The 15,145-nt window shown below is 37.6% G+C and overlaps 3 protein-coding genes across 9 annotated transcripts; all 3 read right to left on the bottom strand.

Moving 5' to 3' along the window:
* Positions 1-149: 149 nt before the first annotated feature.
* On the bottom strand, positions 150-13,871 carry LOC112192409 (cysteine synthase). Of its 4 annotated transcripts, XM_040516497.1 has the most exons (12): positions 13,408-13,871; positions 12,968-13,019; positions 2,846-2,883; positions 2,619-2,728; positions 2,428-2,485; positions 2,047-2,310; positions 1,836-1,973; positions 1,680-1,731; positions 1,469-1,548; positions 821-880; positions 598-678; positions 150-464 (listed from the first exon to the last, which is right to left on the bottom strand). In XM_040516497.1, exons 2-12 carry the CDS (start codon positions 12,990-12,992, stop codon positions 378-380), a joined length of 993 nt encoding a protein of 330 aa, XP_040372431.1. In that variant the 5' UTR covers positions 12,993-13,019; positions 13,408-13,871; the 3' UTR covers positions 150-377. The 4 variants fall into 4 exon arrangements, with proteins under 4 accessions (XP_040372431.1, XP_040372432.1, XP_024187901.1 ...); XM_040516498.1 differs by lacking the exons at positions 12,968-13,019; positions 13,408-13,871 and adding an exon at positions 3,789-3,901 and having other exon boundaries at positions 2,846-2,961; XM_024332133.2 differs by lacking the exons at positions 12,968-13,019; positions 13,408-13,871 and adding an exon at positions 3,789-3,888 and having other exon boundaries at positions 2,846-2,905.
* Positions 6,067-9,741, bottom strand: LOC112192412 (cytochrome c oxidase assembly protein COX11, mitochondrial). Its single transcript, XM_024332139.2, has 2 exons — positions 9,608-9,741; positions 6,067-7,029 (listed from the first exon to the last, which is right to left on the bottom strand). The coding sequence occupies exon 2, from the start codon at positions 6,980-6,982 to the stop codon at positions 6,182-6,184; it is 801 nt and encodes a 266-aa protein (XP_024187907.1). The 5' UTR covers positions 6,983-7,029; positions 9,608-9,741; the 3' UTR covers positions 6,067-6,181.
* LOC112192408 (cysteine synthase) lies at positions 9,991-13,951 on the bottom strand. 4 transcript variants are annotated; one of them, XM_024332126.2, is made up of 12 exons: positions 13,408-13,457; positions 12,968-13,019; positions 12,879-12,916; positions 12,651-12,760; positions 12,447-12,504; positions 12,072-12,335; positions 11,863-12,000; positions 11,729-11,780; positions 11,474-11,553; positions 10,728-10,787; positions 10,519-10,599; positions 9,991-10,413 (listed from the first exon to the last, which is right to left on the bottom strand). In XM_024332126.2, the coding sequence occupies exons 2-12, from the start codon at positions 12,990-12,992 to the stop codon at positions 10,327-10,329; spliced, it is 993 nt and encodes a 330-aa protein (XP_024187894.1). In that variant the 5' UTR covers positions 12,993-13,019; positions 13,408-13,457; the 3' UTR covers positions 9,991-10,326. The 4 variants fall into 4 exon arrangements, with proteins under 4 accessions (XP_024187894.1, XP_040372434.1, XP_040372433.1 ...); XM_040516499.1 differs by lacking the exon at positions 12,968-13,019 and adding an exon at positions 13,893-13,951 and having other exon boundaries at positions 9,993-10,413; positions 12,879-12,938; positions 13,408-13,490; XM_040516500.1 differs by lacking the exon at positions 12,968-13,019 and having other exon boundaries at positions 12,879-12,931; positions 13,408-13,886.
* Positions 13,952-15,145: the final 1,194 nt, after the last annotated feature.

The following is a 15,145-nucleotide window of genomic DNA, read 5'->3' as shown; positions in this document are numbered from 1 at the left end:
AAACAGCCGCCTAAGCATCTCTCTTCACCTTCCGCCTACCGATTTTTAACGCATTGGTCAGGCTAGTCATTGTCTTGTTTCATATGCACGTTTATATAAAACTAAAGTGCAAGAGCAGATGGAGGGAAAAGAGGAAGCGACGTACAAAATACTGAAAATAGTACTTTGTATTATTGATGGTTTGAAACTCTGAATAGAACTGTGTTCAAGATAGAAAGACAGAGAAAGAGCCCTTGATCCAATGAGAATAACAAGGATCTGTAAGTGACTGCTTCACGATCATGATGCCATACAAAGAACTAGTCTATGTATTATTCCAAATTTTCAATGACCAAGGACCCAAAAGCGCAAAGCAGTTTGCTACATTGGCAATGCTTTCAAAAAGTCATGTTTTCTGCTTCATGCCTAATGGTATCAAAGAGTGCAGTAGACAGATACCGCTCTCCAAAACTGGGGAACACGACCTGTGCATATAGAAATGAACGCAGAAAAGGTTAATGGAGCTTCTGATTAACACTAGGATGTACCGTACTATTCTGAGCCAAACATTTGAACCAAATAATGCAATGAATAATCTTAGAGGCAATGAAGACTTACAACTATTAGTTTTCCGGCATTTTCCTGCTTTTTTGCCAACTTTATTGCTGCTGCTGTTGCAGCACCAGATGAGATTCCCACCTGCAGACATAATTGAAAAATAGACCTCAACAACAATCAAAAGATTTCGTTCCTATAATAGATCACAATGAAGATCGAGTAACAGATTCTTGGAACCGCCATAATCAGAATGATGATTTTAACAGACAGAAACCATACTTACCAAAAGACCTTCTTTTAAGGCAAGTAGCTTAGCAGTCTCAATAGATTCCTCACTGGATACCTACAGAAACATGAGCATAAGATATCCATGCTTGTAGTATCATCTAACATAGATCAAACAATGCATACTGCCATGTAGACAGCTGGGCAGCTTTTACATTCACTTAGAGTCCGAATGGAAATGGTGCGGACCTTATCTCGATATTATAGCAAATGTAGGTATCTAACAACTGCTTGAAACTTTTGTTTACTAACCACCTTACAATCTCTCCAAGTAAGGAGGGGAAAATAAACTTTGTCAGGACTGACAAACTTAATGAAAGAGCAAATTCTTGTTGTAAATACCATGTCTATTTCTTTTCGTCTAGACAAGTTAAAAGTTCCATCAGTAAAAGGTCTGGTCATTTTATGACTTTTAAAATGCCAGCAAAGCTTATTTTGACTCACGTGGGAATGAATAATAATGAGCTCCCAAATGAAATGCCAGAGCAATGCTAGACCAATTGGCTATTGTTTCTATATGATGGGGTAAATTAGTGCTAGAAGTTTTCATTGCAAAAATGCAGCAAGAACTTGTACAACAAAGAGCAAGCAGATCATTTCACATGTAAAATGATATGAGCTGCAGTTGAATGATTTTCAGACTTACTGGAATAACTTCATCTAGCAGGCTAACATCAAGAACTTGAGGAATGAAGCCAGCACCGATTCCTTGGATCAGATGCCTTCCTATGAATGTGCTTGCACATTATCCACAAATCAATCAGTCAAGTATAGGAGGATGAAGCCTGGAATACTATAAAATAGCATATTGCTTAATGTATTATACACTCGCAAAAGGAAAGTACAGGTACACTAACCAGGTGGACCACCATTCAGGACTGCACTCTCAACTGGTTCTACACCGTACACCTAGCCATAAACAAAAGAAGTTATAACATTAGTTTAGATTAGACCATATACTGTAACAACTCGCACTCTACATAGGCATATGATGAATATATACAAAATCGAACCTTGATCTCTGGATTTTGTTCTTTAAGGAATTTCCCTATACCAGTTACTGTGCCACCGGTTCCTATCCCTGAAACCAAGATATCAACTTTCCCTGCTGAGTCTCTCCATATCTCCGGGCCAGTGGTTTCATAATGAATCTACACTAAGGATAACAAACAATTCATAAATCATCTCAACCATCTAGTCAGGTCACATTAACTGCAATACTACCTTTGGATTGGCAGGATTTTCAAATTGCTGAAGCATATGACTATCAGGCGTGTCACGCAGCAACTCCTCAGCCTTGTCAAAAACTCCCTTAATACCTTTTTCCACATCTGTGAGGTATACCTCAGCTCCAAAAGCTAGGAGCACAATTCTTCTTTCAATACTATATGATGATGGCATGACTAGCTTCAACTTGTAACCCTTGCTAGCTGCTATGAATGCTAATCCAATGCCAGTGTTGCCACTTGTGGGCTCAATGAGAACAGTCTTTGGTGGACATCAATATGCATGTCAAGAACCAAGAGAGTAAGTAAGATGAAACTTGAAACACTGCAAAATTTATGTGCAATAGATATGAGCATATGGCAAGAGTTAATTTCTAACCTTTCCCGGACTTATCAGACCTTTATCCTCCGCATCCTTGATCATACTATGCGCAATCCTGCATTTTGAAAATTTAAAGCTAAATGAGTATAGTAATCTCAAGTATAGATTCAACATCTTCACTTGCTATGTTGTATCTTCCTCGGCAAACTGAAAAGATTACTTCAAGGAAATAATGACAAAGAATATACCTGTCTTTAACACTAGAGCAGGGTTCCATCGTCTCTAGCTTGGCAGCAATACGAGCTACACAACCTTCCACAACATTGTTCAGGTATACCATTGGGGTATTTCCTATTAACTGCATAAACAAAGTAAAGAGGACCACAAGAGTCCACATCATAAACCAAACAAAACGGTGCAGATAAAAAAGAGGTAAAGCATCATTCTATGCTCAAGTTTTGTGAAGATATATTACTTCGGTGACATCTTTCTTGATTGCACATTGGCCCTCCATGGTGACCTTTCAAACTGCAAGCTGATAAAGATTTGATAGAGTGAAAACAAATGTTGAAGAAATGCCTTCACAAGTTGCTGTTCTCATGCACTGAAGGAAAATATTAGGCTACAATGGTATCAAGGTTTACTACTTGTCATTCAATGTTCTTGCAAAGATTTCGAAGTGACTCAAAACCAATAACAAATTTGTAGTAATGTGGCTCAACAAATCCATATACAGTATTTGCAAAGACCTAGAAAAGGAGGTCAAAAACATCACAAACATAATGCGCTCACAGATGTGTAATCACAGAATATGATACAGATAATTCTAAAAGCAGATTCAAATTCATTGCTATTGCAACACGACCAACATAAACAAAGTTGCAAATGAATTTCAATACATAAGCAATGAAAATTAACTTCCAAGACTCTGATATAGTCAAGACTTGGATTTTAGAACAGATGATCATCAAATGTTAACAACCGGAACATATTGACCATCTGAGTCAAACAGATGAAGATGTCAAATTTCCGGTAAGAATTTCAGTTACCAAACATTTGAGGACAATCTTTCTGAAAACAAACTGAGAAGTCAAAAACTTTTCAGTTCCACTCCACAGAGAGAGACATAGCAATAGCTTAATTAGGGAACTTGACCAACGTGCAAACAAGCACACTTTAAGCATAAATGATCAATCTTTTGCACACACACTAGTTAAGCAAGCCTGGTTGTGCGGTGCAGATCTTCATACAAAAAGAGAAACCCAAAACTTTAATCCCCAAACCCACAATTAAGTGATTAACCAACTGAAGTTGAGCAACCAATAGTAATAGCTAGGCAGGTATACAATACAGAAAGAGTCCAATGATGCAAAACTTGATGCTTAATGAAAACCCAGATAATTAAAAATGAAGCTAACCTTATCTCTCTGCAAACAGATATGGATGAAACCGGTTGAGTTGTTAATGCTAAATATTGTTTTGTTTCTGAGAGAGATAATGCGTAACAGGCCAGGTTGATATCAAGGGGGACTTTGGATCCTTGCACTTCTATGGGGCCTACTGGCAGCCATTTTTTTTTTCAAATTCTTTAGCATTTGTTTCAGTCAAGCTAGTTGTTGTCTTGTTTCATTTTCATGTTTTTCCTCCTCTGTATATAAAACAAAAATGCAAAGAGGCAGTGGCGGCAAATGGACGGAAAAGAGAAAGAGACATAAATAGTGACCGGGCATCGTTTTAGTTGCACATATGTATGATACCAAAGAAAGAAACTTTATATGTTGTATAATAATTTCAGCCGCCTAAACGTTTCCGCCTACCAGACCCCATGTGCTGTCAAGAGATCTGGCGCTCCTTGCCCGACTAGCCAATGTACGCCATTCGATCAGTCGTTGGTTACTTAATAGACGGAACGGTCACGGTCACGGTTTCAAATAGTTTTCTTCAATCATCAATGAGGTATCAAAACCAATGGAAATGAGTGAAGAAGATATTTATCTTCTTCCTTGTTGTTCATCATCCTCTTCGTATTGTGGGCGAATCCAAGCGCGAGCTGCCAGAGCTTCGAAAGGACCCAAGAGAGAGCCGCCTGCATGGTGAAGTGATAGCTACGCCGGCCGCAAGGCCCGCCTTCATCGTCGACTACACTGCCTCATCGCCGGAATCAAGAAGTAGCCGAACAAGAAACAGATGGTGTTTGATTTAGATATATGGGTTTAGGTATTAAAATTAACATTACAAGAACCAACTATGTTCTGGATTTTAAAGTCCTGTGCCACAAAAATGATATCAAATTTGGTAATTAGGTGTTACTACCCCGAATGTGTTTGTATGTGTACAGGAGAGAGAGAGTACCTTGAACTTGGCAGGATGACCAAGTTTCTGAATGATTCGAGCGTACTGAGGAACAGAGATGATGTGTTATGGTGGATCGAATTTTATGGGTGAATAGATGTATAGTTGTAGTTGGAAGAATGTTGAACAAGGACTTTATTTTGAAATCGCAGGATCTGGAGTCTCAGGCCCCAGAAAAGAAAAGAAAAACCAGTTATATCTGAGAAACCGAAGGCAACACATTTAAGTTTTTGTGTTGGTGCGGTGGCTAATGCATGCATGACGTGATAGTGTGGCAGCTCAGGTTCGAGCCATCTTATTCCCTTTTGGTTTTTACTTTTTTTTTTTTTTGTTCAATCCATAATAAACTGAATTTATATGTTATGTATTCCATGATTAAAGCTCTTTGCAATATATATTTTAACTGTAGGTTTTGTAATCCTTAAATTTAATACTGTCATCAATATTGCTAGAATCATGCAATTTGGTCTATGTTTTTAAACTGCTGCTTTAAATGAACCAAATATGAAGAGACATTTGCATATCTTTTCGGGTTCACAAATCTTCTACCACATAGTTAAGTTATTTGATTCTTACTATCGATAGTAATTGTTGATGTAATTGAGATTGTAGAGAACAGTGTTTATGGTTTTTTTTTTTTTTTGTGGTGTATTCGATGAAATGTTATTAAGAATTCAGTTCATAGTTTTTATTAGTTGCATACCTATCATAGAGCTTTGTTTGACTATGCATATATACCATACCTACTACACCTATGCTAACTCGAGGAGTTAGGTAAAACTCCTGACTTTCAGCCTTTCAGGTGACGATTAAAAAAAAGTATATAGTATGTAGACTTTTAAGTTCTAAAACTTTAATACCTACCGGTTTTTATTTGTATTTTTTATTATGCTATGAGTTTCATCTGTATTCGATAAAATGTTACTGAGAATTTGGTTTGTATATAGGTTTGTTGGACTATACGTCTAGTCTATACCATACCTATTATACCCATGATAACTTTAGGAGTTGCGTAAAACACCTGACTCTCAGGTGATGATTAAAAAAATTGCAGTAGGTATGACTAAATTCCAAGAGATAAAGTTGAATATTGTTAGTTTTTCTTGTCTAGTTGAGGAAAAACCATAGCTGAATAAGTTGATCAAAATGATTAATCTGCCAAAGAACAAAAATAGAAGTAACAAAAGAATTTAGCCGTTCATCTTTAGCCTGTTGGATTTGTCAAATATTTTCAAAATCCATCAGGGCATCAGGTCTAAGGTTCGACTGGCAAAATTGAAATGATTAATCTGCCAAAGAAAAAAACATAGAAGTAACAAGAATGTAGAATATACCGCATAGACATTTATGTATAATGTATATCTATTGCCCTCTTTCTTGCTTGATGCTGTATGTTCAGTTGCTAACAACAATCTTATGAGAATCATCTTCACAATAGTATGAAGGTAGTTAAGAAACTTTATTCCTCCGAAACCTTGAAAAAGGTATAGGACAAAATTATGTTATTGATACCATCCATTCTTGGATCTGTTTCAAACTCAGGGTCGATATAAAAGAACACAGGCATATCAATCTGCTCCCCAGGAAGAAGGCGCTGCTCCTCAAAGCAAAAGCACTGTATTTTATTGAAGTAAACTGCAGCCTTCATTGGGGTAACATTGTACGTAGAGACACCAACTATTGGAGTTGAACTTCGATTTTCAGCGGTATAAAAAGCAAGTGCACTTTCACCAGGTTTGACCCTTACCTCTCTTTGGGTAGGAGTGAACTTCCATTGCATTCCATCGGCCACATCAGCATTGAATTGCACCACAATCTCTCTTGTGGTGACCGTGCCATCCTTAGCATGTCGGGCAATCTTCTGTTCAACACTCTCACGGCGTTGGATAGTGCCACCATACCCAGTAGCTTGGCAGAATCTTCTGTAGAGAGGAACTGCTGCATAACTGGCTGCAACCATTGCAAAAACCAAACCCGTAAGGTACACTAGCATCTTGCGTGATTTCTCTTGTGTGGAAGCCTGAGTAGAATAGAGTCGCTGGATTCTCAACAGAGATTGAGCAGCAGAGGGTTGATGCGGACCACATTTGTTAAATGAGCCTAACTTGGGGCGCCACCTATTACCATGCCCAAAATGCCTCTGGTATACAGTACTGCCGCCATTTAAATTATAATTGGGTATGCATCTGGACTCAAGAGGTAAATGCTGTGCGCTCTTGAACAGGGGAACGGCTCTTCTACAAACCCGTGATAATGACATGTTTGAAGAGAGCAGATGTCAATTCACATTCAATACTGGCAGCATACCTGCAACCGCCAAAGAAGCAGTGAAAACCATTAATCTGAAAATAAGTTAAGAATGCACTTCAAACTAAATGAGAATAGATAATTTCATGAACCAACTAAAAGAAGTCTTAAATGCCATCCAAACTGAGGTTGGATACTACTACTAATCAAAGCCCAAATTTAAATGCTTTCCTGCTTTCCTGCAACCTATGTGATTCTTGGTTATTAAGAAAGTAAAACACACACACACAGGGGGGGGGGGTTTAAGCATTGTCATTCACAACAAAATAAGTAAATTTATTGTCAAAACCAAAGATTAGCCAAATTTCGATGTCTATACAGCCTATGCCTCATTAAAAATTCCTAATGTAATGCCATTACAAGCTTTATTTGTCAAACACCCCTAGTATGCCTCCATCCTCTCTTTCTTGTTGATCCACATCTCCACCAGCATTCCCTCACCAATTCCACCAGTAATATATGCTCCAGAAAAGGTAATATTATAGAGCAGGGATCTACAAGGAAGAAAATAGCATTCTGGAATCTGCCCGATCATTTTGGGAAGCCGCTTCTTCATACACGGTTTATCACCAGGGTTCTTCTGCATATCACTACCAACAGCTTTCCAAGCCACCCCTTTGAAAGGGTCATTTGTTTCTTCAGTGCCCATGACTGTAAGAAGTCCACTTTAGAGCTGTTTAATACTAGCAATTAGTAAGCTATGTTTCGGAAACTTGAACAGCCCCAACCAATCGACAGGGAGTTCACCATAAGAAGCAACCAACAAAGTTAACAATGTCTCTAAGAACTAACAATTTTATCTCCTCAAGTACTAAAGCATTACTCTCTAGGTACAACTATCTCCTCAAGTGATTTAGTTCAAACTGAAAATATCTTTTGTAAGACATGCTTTAGCACAAATCAAAACTGTGAACTGGAACGCATGGGCATTAACTGTTCAGGGTGACACAAATAGAATCTTGCTTGCAGTAGAAGCAGAGATATACATACATGCAGTCTAGCAATTAAACTTTCGCGCGCGCGGGGGGGGGGGGGGGATTGTGGATCAGTAGTGAATGCTCACACATACACATACAAACAAAAGAATGGTTAGGCACATCAAACAAACAGATACAGAAAATAACCATAAATAAAAACTCAAGTTATTATTTGTAATTTAAATGAAATTATGATACATTGATACATTAAATATACTTATTCAATATGCCTTCAATAATTAATTTGCATCAAAAATGATATTTCTTTGGGGTACTTTCTATAAAGCCCTTTAAAATAAGATTTTTTTTTTTTTTGGATAATAAGGAGGTCAGACTTTATTAAATATAAAAGGAGTACAACAAAACAAATAATGTGCAAAGAAAGATGCAAGAATTGCATCGAAAATACAAGGAACTATAAATAAAGCAAAAGCATAAACGTATAAGCGCAAAGCAGATTTACACTACAATGTGACATTAAGGTGAAAAGCAATGCCAAACATCCTTTATCGCTAATAAAAACAAATTGTTGGTGTCTAAAAAGTGTAGTTGAAACTTGTAACACTAGTATATCAATAGCCACTACAAAGTGACCAAAACCGCAGGAACTTAGCAAAACACAATTAAACAAGAGTTTCGGGCTTCATAGACTTCTTTAGGAACCAAAAAGCCTATCATATATAAGGAAAGTAGTTAGCTCATACAATGGTTATTTCATCGATAAATGCCAGTGGATGGTGTAACCAGCTCCATTACAGGGAATGAAATTTCCAGTTCTTGCTTTTTTGTGAAATCTCTCTCTGAACTATGACAAAGCAAGAACTGGAAATTAGATTCCCTTTTCAACAAAACCGGCAACGGAATTACAAGTACTCATAGAGTCATAGGTCACTGCTAACTGTCCAACTAACATTCACTCGAACGTTGCTCATCATTAGTACGCTTCTAGATCACTAGCACTCACCACACCAAAATGTTCTGTTAACTTCCCAATCCACTCTTACCCACTACAAAAAAACAACCATGCATAACCTACAGCAACAAACAAAAGCTCATACTAACATATCAAAAGGGTCCCTGCGCAATCGGATAACTGGCCGAAATGTGGGTTCTAAAGCATTTTCCATCACAAAACATAACAAAAATCACAATGGCAATAGTATAACAAACAATGACTATCAAATCACGGAGATGGATCAGCACAAAGATTTATGATCAATGCAAGAACTGTGATGGCAGATAGTGTATCAAGTAAGCTACACCAAAAAATGTTGGGAGCAGTCTAGATTGACATTCAATATTAGAATGCAACCCACGCCTTTTCATACGACCCATTTCACCGAGGCTCAGGTTTAGCTAAACCCCGGCATGGTTTTTGATTTAGAAGAGGTTGCGAGAGTCACAATGCAAAAGCTTTAACAACAACTAGGGCCCTCTTCAGATTTCAAATCTTTTGCACTTTTTTCTGCCATACACAAGTTCTTGCTCAAACCTTTTACTATTTCAACATCATATCCATCTCACACCCATGACGGTAAAATTGATTATGCTTAAGAAATTCGAGGAAAGTTCAAGAATTTGAGATGAGGGAAATGGAGTACCTGGGTAAAGTTGAGACCTTGAAGCTGGGAAACACGGGCAGCTGAGACTAGAGGAGGTTGGGTTGAGAACTTGAGCTATATACGGTGGCTTCGTGCTCAAAACGACTTCGTTTTGGTCTTCTGTGGAAGAGGATGTGGGTTCGAACCCTGCCTCTTACACAATTTTAAACATATTGTAATTTTTTTTTTGCTGGAAGTCATTGTCTTGTTTCATAATCATGTTTTTCCTCCGTTTGTATATAAAACAAAAATGCATGAGGCACTGGGCAGATGGAATGAAAAGAGCAAGAGAGACATAAATAGACCGACTAGGCAGCTTTTTTTGGTGTAAGACTGACTAGGCAGCTTTGTATTGTCGAAAAGGTATTTCAGACTCTGCAATTCTTTCATTGATGTAATAGAGTTATATACAAACTAGTTCTTGGACTTCAAGCAGAACCCTACAAACTAGATACAGCAAATCACAACATTTAATACAGAATATTCTTAATTAACATGTATTATTGATGGTTTGAAACTTTGAATAGAAGTGTGTTCAAGATAAACAGACAGAGATAGCCCTTAATCCATTGAGGATAACAAGGATCTGTAAGTGGTAATAACCATTAAAAGGGTCTGGGGTCATGATGTCATACAAACAAGAACTAGTCTATGTGTATTATTTCAATGACCAAGGACCCAAAAGCACAAAGCAGTTTATTACATTGGCAACACTACCGTCAAAAAGTCATTTTTTCTGCCTCATGCCTAATGGTATCAAAAAGTGGAGAAGACAGATACCGCTCTCCGAAACTGGGGAACACGACCTGCACATACAAGGTGGCAACAAGGTTAATGAGGTTTCAGATCAATGATAAAGAATGCACTTAATAACTAATGCCATCAACAATTGAATGGTAAAGAAGACTTACAACTATTAGTTTTCCAGCATTTTCCTGCTTCTTTGCCAACTTTATTGCTACTGCTGCTGCAGCACCAGATGAGATCCCCACCTGCAGACATATTTAAAACATTGTTAGAGAATCAATCAAAATATTTCGCTCGTATATAGATGATAATGAAGAGTAACAAATTCTAGTACTATATGACAATGATAGTTTCAACTGATTGCCATACGTACCAAAAGACCTTCTTTTAGGGCAAGCAGCCTAGCAGTGTCGATAGATTCCTCACTGGATACCTGCAGAATTATGAGCATAAGAAATCCATGCTTGTACTACTATATAACTATATCAAATAATATATTCTGCCATGTAAATGGCTTTGCTTGGGACTCCAAATAATAGGAAATGGTGCGGACTGTATTCCCAATGTTATAGCAAATGTAGGTATCTAATAACTGGTTGAAACTTTTAACAACCCAAGAAAACAATCTTTGCAGGGACTAAAATCTTAAACTCGTGCATTAAAAGGCAACTTCTTCATTTTGATTGTGAAGACCAGATATGTCCCTTTCTTTTCTCTAGACAAATTCAAAGCTCCATTAGTAAAATAGTCGTTTTATGAGTTTTTGAAATGATGGTAGAGCTTATTTTTCTCATACATACATGGTTGTAAAATTCCATCAATCTATATTTTCATCTGTCGTGAGATTTCTGAAAGTAAATAAAAAGATCTCTGTCATGTTATGAAGAAATAAGCCCAACAAGGGCCCTAGAGCTGACTCACTAACAGATAAAAAATAATGAATTCTCAAATGATACAGAGTAGTGCTAGACCAAAATGCTTTTGTTTATATATGATGGACTAATATAGTGCTGCATTTTTTGCTGCAAAATACAACAAAAACTTACGCACATAACAGTGACTAGTTCATTTCACAAGTAAAATTAAAGTGAGCTGCAGTGGAACGATTTTAAGACTTACTGTAATAACTTTATCCGGCAGGTTAACATCGAGCACTTGAGGTATGATGCCAGCACCAAGTCCTTGGATCAGATGCTTCCCTATGAATTTGCAGGCACATTAATGTACCCAGATATGTATTAGACATCAGTCACTATAGGGGGACAAAGTCTCAAATACTGAAGAATAGCAATTTCTAGCTGTGGAATACTAATGCTCTGTAATCGCTTATATGTTCTACAACCGCTCAAGGAAAGCACAGGTATTGCTACTAACCAGGTGGACCACCATTCAAGACTGCACTCTCAATTGGTTCTACACCGTAAACCTAGACATGACCAAAAGAATCATACTAATTGTTTCGATCTACATACATATGATATACGTACATACAATACACAAAATTCAACCTTGATCTCTGGATTTTTCTCTTTAAGAAACTTCCCTACACCAGTTACTGTACCACCAGTTCCTATCCCCGAAACCAAGATATCAACTTTCCCTGCCGAGTCTCTCCATATCTCCGGGCCGGTGGTTTCATAATGAATCTACACCAAAGATGGTAAGATGATTGTTAAATCCTCTCAACCATCTGAAGAGATCATCAGTGCAAAACTACCTTTGGATTGGCAGGGTTTTCAAATTGCTGAAGCGTATGACTATTAGGTGTGTCACGTAGCAACTCCTCAACCTTATCAAGACTTCCCTTAAAGCCTTTGGCCCAATCTGTGAGGTAAACCTCAGCTCCAAAAGCTAAGAGCACAATTCTTTTTTCAAGACTCATTACAGATGGCATGACTAACTTCAACTTGTAACCCTTGCTTGCTGCGATGAATGCCAATCCAATGCCAGTGTTTCCACTTGTGGGCTCAATGAGAACAGTCTTTGGAGACCATTAGTTATGCATGCCAAGAACCAAGAGAGTAAGTAACTTTCAAACATGAAACACTGCAAAATTTATGTGAAATGGATATGGAAAAAGTTAACTTCTAACCTTCCCCGGAGTTATTAGACCTTTATCCTCTGCGTCCTTGATCATACTATATGCAATCCTGCAGTTTAAAAATTAAGGCCAAATGCGTATATTATACCGAAGCATAGATTAGACATCTTTACTACTTGCTAGCTTCAGTAGCTTGTATTATCCTAAGCAAACTAAAAGGTATTTTTTTCAAGGAAGCCATAACAAAGAATATACCTGTCTTTCACACTACAGCAGGGTTCCATCATCTCGAGCTTGGCAGCAATTCGAGCTACACAACCTTCCACGACATTGTTCAGGTATACCATTGGGGTATTTCCGATTAACTGAGTAAACAAAGTAAGATGATGATAAGAGAGCATACTCTAAGCCAAACAAAACAAGTACAAGTAAAAAAAGAGGTAATGCATCACTGAACGCTCATGTATTCTGAACAAAACTTACTTCAGTGACATCTTTCTTGATTGCACATTGGCCCTCCATAATATCCTTTTAAACTGCACCCTGATATAAAAAAATTAATAGAGTGAAAACAAACGTCGAAGAAATGCACTCCATCACAAATTGGTATTCCAAAGCCTACATCTAATCCCCAGCACAGAAGGAAATTATTGGGCTACAATGACATTAAGGTTACTATTTAATTTGTCATTCAATGATGTTGCAAAAGATTACAAAGTGACTCAACTCCAGTACATATAACAAACTTGTACTAAATAGGGCAGACTACACCCATGCAAATTATTTGCGAAGACCTAGATAATGAGGCTCCAATATATCGCAGTCATAATGTGCACACAAACACATGATACAGAAAATCATAAAAGTAGATTCAAATCTCATCGCAATTGCAATGCGACCAACATAAATAAAGTTGCAAATGAAATTCAAAAAGCAATGAAAATTAATTTCCAAAACTAGGATATAGAAAAGACTTGATGGTCCAAATGTTAAACAGCCAAAACATACTAACCATCTTAGTTGCGCGGAAAATGAGGAAAAGATGTAAAATGTCTGGTAACAGATTCAGTAACCCAACATTTCAGCACAATCTTTCTGAAAAACAAACTGGAAAAGTCAGAACTTTTCAATTCCAATAGTAAGTAATGCAAACCACTCAACAGAGAAAGAGACAGAGTATAGCTCAGGGAACTTCACCAAATCACCAATATCCAAAGAAGCGAACTGTTAAGAATAAATTATCACTCTTTGGCACCCAAGAGTTAAGATTGTGCAGAACTTCATACAAAAAGAGAAACCCAAAACTTTAAAATCTTATAATCCCCAAACCCACAATTAATCAATAGAAGCAGAGCAACCTGTAATATTGGGCAGGTATACAATATAAAAATTCAAGAAAGAGTCCAATGATGCAGAATTTGATGCTAAATGAAAACCCAGATAATTGAAAATTAAGCTAAGAAGTTAGAACCAGAAAATCAAAGAGTGCAAACCTACCCTTATCTCTGCAAGAAGAAAAAGAAAGTGCTTGAGTTTTTAATGCTGGATATTGTACTGTTTTGAGAGAGATAATGCTAAACAAGTAGACAGAGTTTACATCAATGGACTTTGGCTCCTCACTTCTCTGGGGCCTACTGGAAGCCATTTTCTTTTCAAATTCTTTAAGTCAAGCTATGGTCATTGTTTTGTTCCATATGCATGTCACTGGGCCGATGGAGGGAAAACCGGAAAAGAGACCGAGAGACATGAACAGTGAGCTTTTGGGTACACCCTAGAGACATTCTACAAGAAGATGAAACATGGTGAACAAACAATCAATGACTATGGCTTGACTTACAAAATTTGAAAATAAATACATGTCATAGCGAGTAAGATACAAAAAGTGTGTCAGGGATGGAAACTATGTTAAGAGGATGAAATTGACCTATACTAGTAGGACGGAAAATGTACTTACAAAATTTTAGTTTTGAAGACTAATAGTATGATGAGAAATGTATTTAGTGTCATGACTTTGTTTTAGACAACTTTCACCCTTCGGCGGTGTCATGAGCCTCATTTGGTTCTGGGCAATTTGACATCCCAAGGGCACGAGTTCAAGGGATTGGCATGGGCACAAAATAACGAAGAAAGTACCCTTTTTTTTTTTCCGGTGTGAATCGTCTCTTAGAGTGTAGCTATTGTGGGGGTGAAAATTTTGAGAGTGATTTTAGAAACTTAATGAGGAGATATCTCATTGAGGAGGAGGAAATATATTGTCAAGCAGAAAAGATCTTGTCGATGAGGAAATATCTAGTCACAGAGGAAATAGTTTGTCGAGGAGGGGATATCTTATATATGAGGACATATCTTGTTGACGAAGAAAAATCTTGCCCCAGAGGATCTTAGGAGGACGAAACCCTTCAAGGAAGATCTCAGTGAAGAGAGATTTGCTCACGGAGAGATTCAAGTGAAGTACAATCCCTTTGAAATGCAACTTATTTGAGGTGCAACCCTTTCGAAAAAAGAATCCTCTCAAGGTAAATTTAGATAAGGAGAAATTAGTTAGCAGGTTAGCTCGTCTGAGTCTGTCACAAGCAGAAGCACTTTCCATGTTGTCCAAGAAGTGGCGTCATGGGTCCACTCACACATAATTTGCGGATCAAACACACTACTATGCGCACTAGTTAAAATATCTACTCGAGCTCGCTTATAAATACTTGGCGAAGTGAACTTTTGAGGCAAGCAATCAACCCCGATATACACCTAGTACA

This window comes from Rosa chinensis, chromosome 3, assembly GCF_002994745.2.
Source record: "Rosa chinensis cultivar Old Blush chromosome 3, RchiOBHm-V2, whole genome shotgun sequence".
Lineage (NCBI taxonomy): Eukaryota > Viridiplantae > Streptophyta > Magnoliopsida > Rosales > Rosaceae > Rosa > Rosa chinensis.
This window is presented reverse-complemented; position numbering and strand designations above follow the sequence as displayed.

Coding starts and splice junctions, on each gene's coding strand:
- LOC112192412 (XM_024332139.2), bottom strand. CDS start 6,982: ATGTCATTATCACGGGTTTGTAGAAGAGCCGTTCCCCTGTTCAAGAGC.
- LOC112192408 (XM_024332126.2), bottom strand. CDS start 12,992: ATGGAGTGCATTTCTTCGACGTTTG. Junction 10,788..11,473: donor TGCCGGATAAAGTTATTACA/GTAAGTCTTAAA, acceptor ATAATTCTGCAG/GTATCCAGTGAGGAATCTAT. Junction 10,414..10,518: donor ATGCTGGAAAACTAATAGTT/GTAAGTCTTCTT, acceptor TTGTATGTGCAG/GTCGTGTTCCCCAGTTTCGG.
- LOC112192409 (XM_040516497.1), bottom strand. CDS start 12,992: ATGGAGTGCATTTCTTCGACGTTTG. Junction 2,884..12,967: donor GTGCATTTCTTCGACGTTTG/TTTTCACTCTAT, acceptor GAAAGGTCACCA/TGGAGGGCCAATGTGCAATC. Junction 2,729..2,845: donor TCAAGAAAGATGTCACCGAA/GTAATATATCTT, acceptor TTGTTTATGCAG/TTAATAGGAAATACCCCAAT.